Raw genomic sequence first — 14453 nt, forward strand, 5'->3', positions numbered from 1 at the left:
AAATACAAGGCTAGCCTGGGTTATACAGTGAAACCCTGGCTCAAAATAAATAAAAAGGAAGATGGTACAAAATGAAGGTACTAAAGTAGGAAAGAGCCAGATTATGTAGTCTTGTGGACCACAGTAACGATTTTTAATTTTATTCTAAATATAATAAACACTTAGCAATGGGCAACTCACTGAGTTTAAAGCAGAGAAATTATATGTTATCGTTGAGTGGAAAAGTGACAATAGTTTGGGCTTGGGCAAAAAGTAGAAAAGGACCCAAAATGAAGTACATAAACCAAGCATAGTGGCACATATCTGTAATTACAGCAACTGGTAGGCCAAGCAGGATGAAATTCAACACCAGCCTGGGCTACATAGTGAATTCAAGGCCAACCTGAACTACACAGCAAAATCCTGTCAAAAAATGAGGTGGTAAGGCAAATAAAGAAAGCAATTAAACGGAAATTTTACTGGAGCTATTCATATCACCACAACAATTACAGTAACAACGCCTACTTACCAGTTTGTGTGTGCTAGGTACTTTTTTTTTTTTTTTTTTTTTGAGACAGTGTCTTACTGTATAGTTCAGGCTGGCCCTGAAATCACTTATGTAGCCTAGGATGACCTTGAACTCACAGCAATCCTCCTGCCTCAGCCTCCTGAGTGCTGAGATTACAGGCATGCACCACCATGCTTGACTGAGCTATGTACTTACAATAATTAATCATGTGAAAATTCTTACTCCTACATTATACATAATACTGGGGGTCACAGATTTGCATCCAGATAAGACTGTGACTTGCACTAGAATACAGATAGTGGTGATGTACAAAAGTCCAGGACATATGTTGAAATTATAATAGATAAAGTATAACTTGAAGAAGGTATATATGCATGAGATGAAGAAGTCAATAATGCACTGCTCAAGTTTCTATTCTATGTAACTAAATAAATGGATATGCTACTTAATGAAACTAGACAGGACGATAAAGAATTGAGTATGGGACTAGAGGAGCAGCTCAGGGGTAGATTTGTCTAGCATGTCCCAGGCCTTGAGCTCAAGCCGGATCATGACAAATATAAGTAAGTAACTGCCTGGCAGGCACCAGGTCGTGAGTTCGATCCCTGGTACCAAACAAAAAAAAAAAAAAAAAAGTAAATAAATAAATAACTCAGGTACAAAAATAAAAATTAAAACTTTTGTTTCATACAAATTCGAAATTGCTGCCAGGCATGGTGTCACACACCTATAATTCCAGCATTCAGAGACTGAGGCGGGAGGGTCTCTCTGAATTCAAGGACAGCCTGCATTATAAAGCAAGACCCTGTCTCCAAAAACAAAACATTGCTAAGCAAAAAAATCAAGCTTATCTTCAAGCAGAGAACTATTTGGATATGGAGCTAAGAACAAAGAGAAGAAAACAGACTAGAAATAAAAACTGTTGTCATCAATGCTAATTAAAATTTAAAGTTTAGGAAAGAATGGAAAACAAAACAAGATTCATAACCGAACCCAAATATTCACATCTCTCACCTAGACAGTAGATTAAACTTATGCCACTGGGCTTTGCAGTCCGCCTTCAATTTGAACTTTCAGCAGAATGCAACACTACACATGACTTCTTGTATCTCTTGCAAAACTCCTCCTTTGTGTCCAGTTATTAAGCTTCAAAAAATTTCTCAAGCTCTATCTGATCTCCCTTTCTCTTTGGGTAATTTCACCCGTATTCATGGCTCCAATTACTATCAACAAGGCAGGTTACATACACACATACAGTATCTACAGTGTATTATGATTCAGTACATATCCAGTCCAGCACTCGCTTGTGATCTCAAACCCAGAACATACAACTGTCTACTTGACATTCTCTCCGGTATTTCCTCTCGTTAGAGACTTTCAGACGCTGTCATCTCAAACGACAGGCCCACCGCTCAAATTTTGAGAGGAACACTACAAAACTACTACAGGACAGCTTTCCAAAACACAGGACTTTGTTGTCAATTATTATTTCCTTTTATGGATCATGATTTAAAAGAGATTAACCTGACAACCTGATACGATGGCAAGGTACGGGAAGCAATGAAGTGCACGACAAAAATACAACCCATGCCTCTAAAGAGAGTTGAAAAAGGGGAGAACGAAGATGAAGATGGTCAAGACAACGAGCCTGGTGGACGTGTGGCAACGGAATTCACCTGAAAAATCAGCAGGCCTTGTTAGGGGGACCAGCGGTGGACGACAACAGTACCAGATAAAAGCAGACCGGTTCGGGTGGCGGACAGAGTTAATACAGACCAGGTCAAAAGACAGGGAAAGTCCAGAAGGCCATCCAAGTGGAGTACCTGTGGGGCCTGGGGAGCGACGAGGGGCTGGGGCGCGCCGAGCAGCAGGGGGGAGAACTCCACAAGAGTGAACGCCGAGTGGGCGGACCGCAGGGGGAGGGGTGCTAGGGGAAACGGTTCAATAGAGAAGCCACCCTTGCCGCCTTACCTGTGCCTGAGGGTACGGAGCCCCTGACAGTCCTGCTGGAAGCAACAGAATCCGCAAGGAGGGGGAGGGGCCGAAGGTAAAAAACTAGGGACTCGGAGCAAGGAACAAGCTTGCTCACTCCCCTAAACAGGGAAAGCAGCTGATGGCGGGAACTGTGACCACACGCAAACACGCACGCACGCACGCACACTCTACGCGACCGCACTCAGCGCATGCGCAAAAATCTCCAAACACCACCCCCTACGTCCTTACCCCACCCCCGCACCAGAGATGTCTCTCAGTAAGCCCCGCCTCTGTCGAGCTGTAGTACGCATGCGCACTTCTCTCCACACCAAATTTCGCCCTCCCACCTAGCCCAGGTGGGCATGCGCAGTTCTTGTCCTCTCCAACCTGCAGTGCTTTTCCCGCCCTTAGCCGGCCTTTGGAGGACGGTCAGAGTTCACTTTTTTCTAAGAATACCTGCCCGATCCAGGGTGGTTGCGGGACTAACAAGTCGTTGTTCGTCCTTCTGGCTCTGAATCGTAAGGGGCTAGGGACATTCTGCGACTTTAGACCAAGGGCCAGGAGGCGGGAAGAAGCTGCGTGGGCGGGGTCAAGGGTGAGAGGTCAGAGGGCTGCGAGGGGGGCGGAGCGAACCTGAGACGGATGGCGGCTCATCACCTTCCGAGCTAGAGGCGCTGAGGCTGAGACGTGAGTCGGGCACCTTAAACGGAGGAAGAAGAGCGGCGGCTGCTCCCAACATGCACAGCCTGGCGACGGCAGCGGTGAGTGGCTGGGCCCGCATCCGGTCCTCAACCGCGCCTTCCGCCCTCCTAGCTCCCTGTGCCGGGCCTGGACTCCGGCTCCTTCGGTCCCAGCCCGCGAGGCCTCCGCACCCTCCATGCCGCGCCCCGTCTGTGGTGCAGCCGGCCCCCACGGTCCTCGCCGGACGCCTCTCGCGGCCTCCCGCGCGGCACCTCGCGTTCTTTTCTGACGCCGGGCCTGGTCCCGCGCCCCGAGCGCATCCCGCGCGGCCCGGTAGGCCATTCATTGATTCATCGCGCTGACCGGCAGTTTCAGGGCGCCAGTTGTGTGCTGGGCGCCAGCAGGGATGAGGGGAATTCTGTGGACAGTGTAACGCCGCCGTTGCCCTCGGAACTCATCGCCTAGGCACGTCGCAGCGAAAACGAAATGGCTTCTGGCTTCAATCACTTGCTTTGCACATGGGAAGCCCGAAGCCCAGAGAAGTCCATAGTCCATTGGTTCTCTCCCTTAAAGCCTTTCTCGCACAACTTGTTTCACCAGCATGATATTTTAACAAGGAAAACAGACTTTATAATTCATTCGTCCGAAGTACTCCTATAGCTTCTCATTGTATTTAGGTAGTCTAGGTCCTTTTCTATGGCTTGCAAGGTCCTATCTGATGTGGTCCTTACTCATATGCACAGCCTCGTTTTATGTCATTTGTTTCTTAAATTCTAGCAAAGCTGGCCACACATGTGCTTTCAGACCTCTATACCTCTTTGCCTCTCCCTAAACTCGCGCAGCCAGTGAAAGTAATCAGTTTCTCTTCCCTCAGGGCTTCTCAGACTGCCTCAGGATGGCTTTTGCTGGCTACCCTAGTCAGTGTAGCTTGTAACTCCTCTCCCAGAGCATTTATTTGTCTCTTACAGCACTAATCTCACGTTATTAGATTTGTTTACCTATGAGTTATTTGTTTCCCATCCTGAGGGCAGAGATAGTGATCGTGTGGATCCGTTAGACACTTTTTCCCCAGTGCAGGACAGTTCCCGATACAAAATAAGGACATAAATAACTTTCCTGATGGAAAGATTGCACGAGGAAGATGAACATTGAAAGAACATAACCATAGTAGAGAAAAGGGACCATTTGATTTGATCACACTCCTCTGAAGGCCAATTCCATTTTTTATTGTTTCACTAAATGGATATGACTTAAGAGTAATTTACTGAAATGCATTTTCAGGCAAAATAACAGTTACTAGAGTACTGAACCTGGGTGTGGTGGCGCACAGTTACTACCCCAGCACTCAAGAGGCAGAGGCAGGTGGATTGCAGTGAATCCGAGGCCAGGCTGGGTCACATAGTGAGTTCAGGGCCAGCCTTAAATTACATAGCACGACTGTCTGTCAAAAAAAATAATAATAAATACGGTATTGAAGATTACCTAAATTGCCTTAACCTTGAATATAAAATGTGAAAAATTCAGTTATGACTGAGCTGTAGAAAACCTTGAAATTTGAGCTGTCATCCCGTCATTTCCAGAACCCCGGGGTGTTTCTTCCACTTGGTTGGTGTTTCTGAGACTTTGTAACTATTCAAAATGGCAATGTATTGTATAAGACACAATTAAATGATTATAATTTCCTTGGTGTTTTTGAATTATTCTTGTAATTTGAGAAGCAAGTTAGATGATATATTTGCTGCAGGTATCAAAGAGCAGCTTAAAGGGGAAATTCTTCCAAAGCTAGCTTGTCTGCCTTTCAAAATCTGATCACACATCTCCTTTTCAGGATTTGTACTTGTGACACTATACCACTTTTCCCTGTACCTCCCAAGTTTGTGTATCTGTTCCTTTTAAACAACCATTAAAACTGTGGCACGTTATTTATAAAAAAGCTTGTTGTAGTTGTGGCTCAATTCTGTAATCCCAGTACTCTGGAGGCTGAAGTAGGAGGATACTGAGTTTAAGAGCAGCCCAGAAACAAGACTTTGTCTCAAAAAACCAAAGAACAATTTTTAAAAATTGGTACATAACTTTTACTCAATACCTATTTCAATGCCTTGCATTAATTTAAAATAGGAACTTTCTGTTGTGCTTTCAGTTGTTCCCAGTTGGACCACATAGCAACTTTCATACTCTTTTGTATCGCTCATTCCATATGATACTTCATTAGTGATGAGACTGAAATAGAAAAAAACAAGACATTTTCTTTCAATCCTTATATCTCCTCTTAGACCAAACTGTGTATATCATTCGGATCTGAGAGTAAGATGACAATGTAATAGTGTTTCTTTCATTCACTAGAAACTGAGAAGAATTTATACATGCAGCAGTGCACACAGTGACCTAAAACACTTGAGAAGAGACTTAATTTTGACTTTTTTTCATTAAGGAATACTTGTACATGTGCCTGCATTTTATCTTTTTTTGAAATAGCACATAGTTCATACCTTCAGCTAGGAAGGCAGAAAGTACTTTCAAAGGAGAATGTGACCACACATGAATGCAAGTTGTAATTTACTAGAAGAATAACACAAGTACTGCAATAGTTAGAGAAGTATCTTAATTTTCTTCTTCCTCACAACTAAATAGGAACAGAAATATCACACAAGATAATTCAAAAAATTAATGAGAAAACAAAGCTGTGACTGGTTCACTTACTGGTAAATGCTAATTCTTACCTTGGTAAAGTAATAAATTACTTCATTATAGACCTGGGCGGTTGCTTCAAATTAATAGAAATACAGATTTTCATGCACATAAATATCCTGTAATGGATATTATACTAGTGAAACAGTCAAATGTGAACCTTTAGGAGATGCATTAGATTATACATTGTTAAAAATTCTTCATGATTTCTACTGGCAATTCTAGCATTCCTAACTCTTGTCTTTCTCTATCCATCTAATGATCACGTCATTAAAAAAAATTTTTTTTATATATTTTTGTTGAAACTATGATGGGCTTCCAGGTGCCCTCATTGGCAAGTAAAACTCTATGTGCCTGTATACAGAATCTAATTCACTGTCTTTTTCCCCAGTCTTTTGAAGTTTTAAAATTGCTAGCTTCCCTTTGTTCATTTACATTTTTAAAAATTACATTTTAAAAATTATCTGGAAACTGGACATGCTTGTAATCTCAGCCCTCTGGAAGGCTGAGGCAGGAAGACTTGTGGGGAAGTACTTGGTATCAGACCTGAGGGCACTCTCCCACTGAGCTATATCCCTAACCAATCTGTCCCCTTCTTTCTTTCTTTTTCTTTCTTTTTTTTTTTTTTTTTTTTTTTTTTTAAGGCAGAGCTGGCTCAAACTTGAAATCCTGCCTCCAGAGTAGCTGGGATTACAGATGTCAACCACTATGCCAATTTTGGCTCTAATTTATGAGGCTGTTTAACCTAACTTAATTTGCACACTTGCCAGGCAGGTGCTTATGCCATTGAGCTATATCCCCAGCCCCACCTAACTTAATTCTTTAGCACTATTGAAAAGTATATAGTTTTTTGGTTTTGAGATGCTTGGGATAAACTCAGGACCTCACACATATTAGGCAAGTGCTGTACCATTGAACTACATTGCTAGCCTTAGAAAATGTTTTGTCTTAGACTATCATCGTTGTATTAATGCTCAAAGCCGTATGTTGAAGCACTTGTAACTCGGTTGACTGTCACTTATTTATTGATAGGAAAACAAAGTTAGTCTGCACCCATGAAGTTATTGGTAATTTGGCTATTTTATTTATTCATGTTTGGGTTTTTTGAGACAAGGTCTCCCTGTGTAATTCACACGGCTTTGAGCTCCCTATGTAGCCCAGGCTGGCCTTGAACTCACAGCAATCCCCTTGCTTCAGCCTCCCAGAGTGCTGGGATTACAGATACGTGCCACCATGCCCATCTGTGACCTGTGCATGTTAATTGTGGTTACGTAGGCATATAAATTTATCAAAATTCATTGAAATGTATAGTGTAAATGGGTGTGTTTTATTGTATGCAAATTTTACCTCAATAAAATTTATGTGTTTTATAACAGAATTAAAAGTACAAGGGGCTGTGGATTTAGCTCAGCGGCATAAGCACCTGCCTTGTAAGCAGACAGTCATGAGTTTGATCCCTGGTACGGATAAAAAGGAAAAAGACCAAAAAAAAAAAGTACATTGATGCCTCAGTAAGCAAACACTTCTGTTTGCAAACGACCCAGATGACAGACACAGTCACTGCCATCTCTCCCAATAAACAAAAACACAACTATCTTCCTCAAAGTTGTAAAACAAGTTCATAAGCAAGATACTCTGTCTGGCATGATGACACACACCTGTAATCTCTGGCACTTAGAAGGTGAGGATGGCTGTGAGTTGAGGCCCACCTGGGCTACATATGCAAGTTCAAGCCCAGCCTGTACTGTATATAGCAAGACCCTGTCTCAAACAAAGTACACTGTAATTTCTAAGATTTCAGTCTCTGATACTGGCAATTTAATATAGTTCCCCTCCTTTAATAATAATAAAATTGAAGCTTAGAAAGTTAAATGACATCCTAGGTTATACAGTTCCAGAAATGACTAAACTGAGTTTTAAGCCACCTTGGGCTCACAATCCAATGTACATTCCATTTATGTACTACTTACATACCTACCTGTAAATTGACTTTCCTACATTATAGACTGTCCATGAGTTACCCTAAAATTACTTGTAGATTTGTTTTGCAGCTGTGTATTTTTCTGAGATCATAATTTTCGTTTGATTTTTAAAGAGTCTGCGCTAAAAAAAAAGTTAGCTCTGCTCTTCATGGTCATTATTAGGTAATTATTGCTAATTATTAAGTTAGGTAATGTCCATAGGGAAGTCATAGATGAATTTGCTTGTCTACCACTGGACAATATTGCCACTTCACTGAGTTTCGTATCAGTTGCAGCCTAGTTGTAGCATCTAAACTATGAATCTTTACAGATCCCCCCACCACCATAGGCCCAAGACTGCCCTTCAGCTACTGGGTTCAGTCTTCATTGAGTAGCTGAAACTATAGGTGCATGCTACTGTGCTTAGTAAGGTGGTCTTTAAGGTGAGAGTAAAAATAAAGGGGGAAATCTGGCCACCATTATTCATAGTTCCAGGGCTGTAAATGAGGACGATAACTACGCCGCTGAGCTAAATCCCCAGCTCCTAACAATGCTTTTTTTTTAAAAAAAAACCTTCAATATAGTTCTCCCCCCTGCCAACACTATTCTTTTTTTCACTTCTCATCCCATTTTAGGAAGACATTAATTAGATTCTTTTGTTTTTGGAAAAGGTATGCCTGAATACCCCTGAGCTTAGGAGTGCGAAAACATTTTGAGTTTTTATTTACTGCCTCTAATGAGATGGTAGTGTTATGCTTTGACATTTTATTAAATATAATGGATGGGGGCTGGAGATTTAGCTCAGCGGCATAAGCGCCTGCCTTGCAAGCAGGCAGTCGTGAGTTCAATCTCCGGTACCGATAAAAAGGAAAAAGACCAAAAATATATATATATATATATATAATGGATGATGTCCAAAATATTTTGCCATTTGGTGATGCAAATTGACATATCATGGCCTTGGATTTATTCTCCAGCACCACAAATACTAATATATGAACCAATATATAACTAGAAATGGAAAAACATTTCTCTTTTATTCTCTAAAACTAAGTTTCCATGTTTCTTATGAAATTGCTTGTTGGCAGCTGGACATAATAGTACACACAAGCACTCGAGACTGAGGCAGGAGGATCGTTGCAAGTTCAAGGCCAGCCTGGGCTTCAAAGTATGTTCAAGGCCAGCTAAATTGCATAATGAAACCCTCTCTCAAAAAAAAAAAAAAAAAAATATGCTTGTTGGCATTCTTACATACATGCCTTATGTATGTATATATGATTTGGTGGTTATTACTAGCTAAATTATGCCCATCTGAGCCGTAATGTGATATCAGGAATCATGTCAAACTATTTTACTGACTTTTCCGTTAAAATGATGTTTGTTTTTATTTTTTTTTTTTTTTTGTCTTTTTCCTTTTTAACAGTACCGGGGATCGAACTCATGACTGCCTGCTTACAAGGCAGGCGCTTATGCCGCTGAGCTAAATCCCCAGCCCCCTAAAATGATGTTTATTAAGTGCTTTGTAATCTCAATAACTAGAGCATTTCTCTTAACATCAGTGATATTTGTGGTACTAAGTTAGACTAACATAATAACAGTAATTTTTCTCAGATTTTCATATATTCATTATTTTGTCTAGGTCAAAGTAAATTGTTTATTAGCAAAGTTTTTTTGTTTTTGTTTCTTGAGACAAGTTTCACTACACAGTTCAGGCTGGCTTTGAACTCACAACTTCCTGAGTGTGGGGTTTACAGGCATGTGCCACTAAGCTCAGCCTAGAAATCTTTAGATGAGCTCTAATCTTCAAACAAATAAGAAACAGCATTAGTAAAGAGGTTGAGAGTACAGGTTCAGTCTGGGAATGTAGCTCAGTAGAAGAGTGCTTGCCTAGTGCATGCAAGACCCTAGATTTGATTCCTAGCACCACCAAAAGAAGTATGGACTGTGTTACCAGACCCTCTGAGTTCAAATTTTGGCTTGCCATTTAGGTTTTAAGTAACTTCCCTATGTAGAGCACTAGAAAGGGAATGTGGGGTCTTATGTACAGGAGTCATAGTATGTTAACTGGTGGCTACCAGGACAGGTATGGATACCAAATGCAAATCACAAACTGATCTTACTGGAGTTTATGTATGGTAGTGTATGACTGACAAGACTTTAGGGAGGATTGATTGGAATGGGTTCTAGCTCACTGGGGCTCCATTTAGTTATTGGATAGTGATATTATTCCAAGAGGCTATGGGCAGGATTCGTAAAGCTAAAATTTACCCTGTGTTTCCATCCTTTAAAATGCTATACTCTAAATAAACATTTCTAAAAACACTTTTTTAGTTGAGGGCTTATTAGTCAGCATAAATAGGACAAGAGCTTAAACCCTATTGCTTTTGCTGTTGCAATGGAGGGAAAGAGTTACCCTATTTTTATTGTTGCTTTAGTAAGCTTTGATTTCTTGAGGAGCATCACTAATGGGAGTTACAAAAGAGGTTTTAGCAGATTTACCATAAAGGAAGGCATAGGCGGCATATTTTAGTCCATTTAGCCATCTTGTGGTTCATTCTGTCCCGAAAGTGAAATGATACTCATCAAGCTAAAAGCTTATACTCAAGCTTCCATTTATAGAAAGCCATTATTCAGGTTGGGTAGAATAAATCTGAGTCCATCCTGAAGTCTGTCTTATTCTTTAGACTATCTTTCTGTCACACTAAGATGCAGTGGAGTCTGGCAAATACTATGAGAAGCTATGTAACATGGTTCCAAAAAGCATCGAATATGCAACTTAATGCCTGGTTGAATTGAGCAAATTGATTCCATTGAGTATGAGTGATTTTATCTGTAAATGTAGATCACCCTTTTATCCACCTGCCTCCCTTTTATTCCTCTGATTTAGGGGAAATTACACAAGGAATTATTGGGCAGAGCAATAGAAAATCATAATGAATTTGTGAGAGATTTATGGCTTAGAGGTAGGGGTTGAAATCATTTTTCTAATATGCCATCTTGTTTTCCAAACAAGAATAAGGAATTTAACCAAAGTTACAAGGCTATTTGACTAGTATGAAGAATAATTGAAATGCTCAAACTTAGGGGGAATGTTGTGATTCTTTAGCACAGTAATGAAAGCATGTTTTATAAATCTATGTATTTACTATGTGAATAAGTAATGAATGTTCTGAAAGGGATGGAAGGAATGAATATGTGTGTATATCCTTTTCCATATTACAGTAATTTTCTGCTCTTTGGTGGAGGGAGAATATCAGAATTAATGAGAAGTCAGTAATGGGTGCAGTACAGTTTTATTTTCTGTCTCAGAAACTAATATAGGCATATGGTTAAAGATGTTTAAACTATAGTGAACTATTATGGCTTCCATCGAGATCTCCTAACTTGGAGATAACTGCTGTTTAAGTCTCTTATGTGTCCTTCCAGAACCATTACATATACTGTCCTGAGCCCCTTTTTGTTTTTTATTTAGTATCAAAATATTTATGCTATCGAGGCTGGGGATGTAGCTCAGTGGCACAAGCACCTGTCTGGCAAGCACAAGGTCATGAGTTCAATCCCCAGTATATATATATATATATATATATATATATATATATGAATATGTCTCTTTTTTGAAAAGATGGATTGTTTTGTATTTTATTTTGTTTTTGGCATAGAGCCTTGCCATGTAGTTTAGGCTGGCCTTGAACTCACTATGTAGTCCAGGCTAGCCTTCTATCTGCAACAGTTCTTCTACCTAAGCCTCCAAACTGCTGGGATTATAGGCTTGCACCAAAAAGAGATGCCCAGAGCTGTCTTGTTTTCAAAGGACTGCCTAGCATTCTTTTATAAATATGTGCCAATATGTATTTGACCAGTTCCTTATTGATAAATAGCTATTTTCTGCTTTAAAACAGTACAGCACGCTAAATGTGCTGGCACATGCCCGTAATCCCAGCACTGGGGAGAACAAGCCAGGAGGATTGCTGAGAGTTCAAGGCCAGCCTGACCTGCATAGTATGACCTTGTCTCAAAATATATACATTATATATGTGTATTTTTTAAATATATGTATATATATATATATATATATATATCACATACTAAGCATCATGCTATTAAACATCATGCTATGTCTTCATTACAACCCAAGCGTACCTATAGGAAAAATTCCTGAATGTAGAATTATTATTAAAGAATGTGAGTATTGATAACTGACAAACAGATTGAATTGGTTTACATCAAATATGTAAATCCCTCTGATATTTATGAAAGGTACATTCCCTCTAAAGCACAATTGCAGGTTGAGACTGATACAATTATAATTAACTCATGCTTACTTTCTTCTTTTTTCCTAAAGCCTGTGCCTACTGCACTGGCTCAGGTGGATAGAGAAAAAATCTATCAGTGGATCAACGAGCTATCCAGCCCTGAGACAAGGGAAAATGCTCTGCTGGAGTTAAGTAAGAAGCGAGAATCTGTTCCTGACCTTGCACCCATGCTGTGGCATTCCTTTGGTACTATTGCAGCACTTTTACAGGTAGGTTTACATCCTTGAGTGGCAATTCAGTCATCTTCACCATGCAGTGCTTTTTTTCCCCTTTATCTTTGCTCAGTTGATTTTTGAAGACTTCAGAGAGATGATTCTTTAAATGTTAATATATCTAAGGACTATGAATTGTTTGTTAAAAATGCAGGCTCTTGGATCCTATGCAAGAGATTCAGTTTACTCAATCTGGGGTGTATCCTAAAGTCTGTATTTTGACCAACAGGTGATTCTGAGGCACATGGTCTAAGTACCTCACTAAGAAAGATGGCTTTAGGATTACTACGAAGGTTTACATAACAGAAAAATGTAGAGTAAGGTGTAAGGAAAGGTATAGTCAGTCTGAGGGGGGAAGAAATGTTAAGAATAGCTGTAGAATTAAAAGTGGGAGCACTTGTGCATTAGAATAAATAGCTGAAATTTGATTCAGGCCAAAATGGTTGTTGTTGGGAGTAAATTAAAATAGCGCAATTCCATATATCATAATCATCCTTTATCTTGTCTCCCTGCTTTTGTAGTTGCTAACCAAGCTCAGACTTTTTTTTTTTTTTTTTTTTTTTTTGTCTTTTTGAGACAGGGTCTCACTGCAGTTCAGGCTGGCCTTGGGCTTACTTTGCTGCCCAGGCTGGTCTCGAACTTACAAGGATCCTCCTCCTACCTCAGCCTCCCAAGTGCTGGGATTACAGGAGTGCCCCACTATGCCTCGCTAAGCTCAGACTTCTTTAAGTCAGCTGTGGTTGATAAACTAATCCATTTTAGCTAACATTCTCATCATTATCATTTAAAGCAGGATCCTGACAAAAGGAGAAATTATAAAAATATATGTATCTCAGGTAAAAGACTTAACAGCAGCAAAATCTAAGAGAAAGTATAGATGACCACAGTTGCTTCTTAGAAATTAGGTGTGGTGGTCCATGCCTAATTATCCCAGCACTCTAGGAGGGCTGGGCAGGAGGATGACAAATTTGGGCTTAACTTTGGCATCTAAGCAAGAACCTATCTTAAAAAAGGGATGATGTAAAGGTTGTGAATTCAGACCTTGGTATTGCAGGAAAGAAAAAGAAATCTTCTTTCCATGAAGAAATGCATTAGTCAAATATGTTTATGGTCAAAAGATAGAAACATTGTTTGTATCTGCTCTTTTGATGGTCAGTTCTTATAGGATAAATAGAACCAAACAGGGTTTTATGGTTTGCTTTTTGCCTTAGTACCGTGGGAATTATATTATTGTTATTCCTTATTGATCTGACACTGGCTTTTACTTTTTAGGAAATTGTAAATATTTATCCATCTATCAACCCACCCACCTTGACAGCACACCAATCTAACAGAGTTTGCAATGCTCTGGCATTACTGCAGTGTGTGGCATCACACCCAGAAACCAGGTAAATGCTTTGGGTGAGTTGGGGACCGGGTATATTTAATGCTGTCATAAGCTTTTGCTGAGTGGTAAGAGAAAGGACATGCAATGGGGCACATGTGTGGATTTGGTTGTGAATCTTCAGGACTTCTAAGTTTTTACCCATTCATAGCAATAAACTTTTGAAAAGCAATGTTCACATCACAGGAGAAGTTATATGTGTCAATCATACAGCCACTTCTTTTCAGATCTGTAGTATACCATGCTATGACTGAAACACAGTGTAATATATGATATATAAAAGGAGTTCACTCCCCCCCCCCCAAGGCAGGGTTTCACTGATTAGTTCAGGCTGGCTCTTTAAAATTTTTAAATTTTTTGTAACACAAGAATGGCTGGGAAGTCAGTGTCTCCCAATGGGTCCTCCCTTCACCCTCCTAAACAGCCACTATTTAATTGGATGTATACAGTGCTAGGTAAGACTAGTGAAAGATTCCAATTCAACATAACTGTAAATATTATAAAGTAATAGACTGATTTTTGTATTAGTTGCCTGCTATATTAGTTGCAAATTGAAATGTTTTATAATGCTTAGTATATTTGAAGAGCTCTAACAGAAAAGAAAAATGAACATTTAAGCATAGGAAATAAAGTACCTATATATTACATGGTGGTGCTTGCCTGTAATCACAGCCTTCACGAAGCTGAGGCAGAAGGATCTCTCACTTCAAGGCCAGCCTAGGTACATAAGCG

General features: G+C 40.1%; 2 protein-coding genes across 10 annotated transcripts in view; one reads left to right on the plus strand and one right to left on the minus strand.

Moving 5' to 3' along the window:
• Usp37 (ubiquitin specific peptidase 37) overlaps window positions 1–3038 on the minus strand; it is a 77816-nt gene extending 74778 nt beyond the window's left edge. For 3 of the 7 annotated variants that reach the window (XM_063245103.1, XM_063245101.1, XM_063245091.1), the window contains exon 1: window positions 2480–2678. The gene's annotated coding sequence lies outside the window, so the exon portion shown is untranslated. Of the gene's footprint in view, window positions 1–2479; window positions 2680–2938 lie in introns of those variants that run through there. The other 4 variants (XM_063245114.1, XM_063245106.1, XM_063245095.1 and 1 more) reach the window with 3 other exon arrangements.
• Cnot9 (CCR4-NOT transcription complex subunit 9) overlaps window positions 3034–14453 on the plus strand; it is a 31151-nt gene continuing 19731 nt past the window's right edge. For 2 of the 3 annotated variants that reach the window (XM_013146211.3, XM_005001070.4), the window contains exons 1-3: window positions 3053–3243; window positions 12155–12334; window positions 13610–13725. In XM_013146211.3, the coding sequence (XP_013001665.1) occupies window positions 3220–3243; window positions 12155–12334; window positions 13610–13725 (320 nt within the window). In that variant the 5' untranslated portion in view covers window positions 3053–3219. Of the gene's footprint in view, window positions 3244–12154; window positions 12335–13609; window positions 13726–14453 lie in introns of all 3 variants that reach the window. The other variant, XM_003464013.5, reaches the window with a different exon arrangement.

This window comes from Cavia porcellus, unplaced genomic scaffold (assembly GCF_034190915.1).
Source record: "Cavia porcellus strain 051 isolate PalLab524CR breed Dunkin Hartley unplaced genomic scaffold, mCavPor4.1 scaffold_1, whole genome shotgun sequence".
In the NCBI taxonomy this organism is placed as follows: Eukaryota; Metazoa; Chordata; class Mammalia; order Rodentia; family Caviidae; genus Cavia; species Cavia porcellus.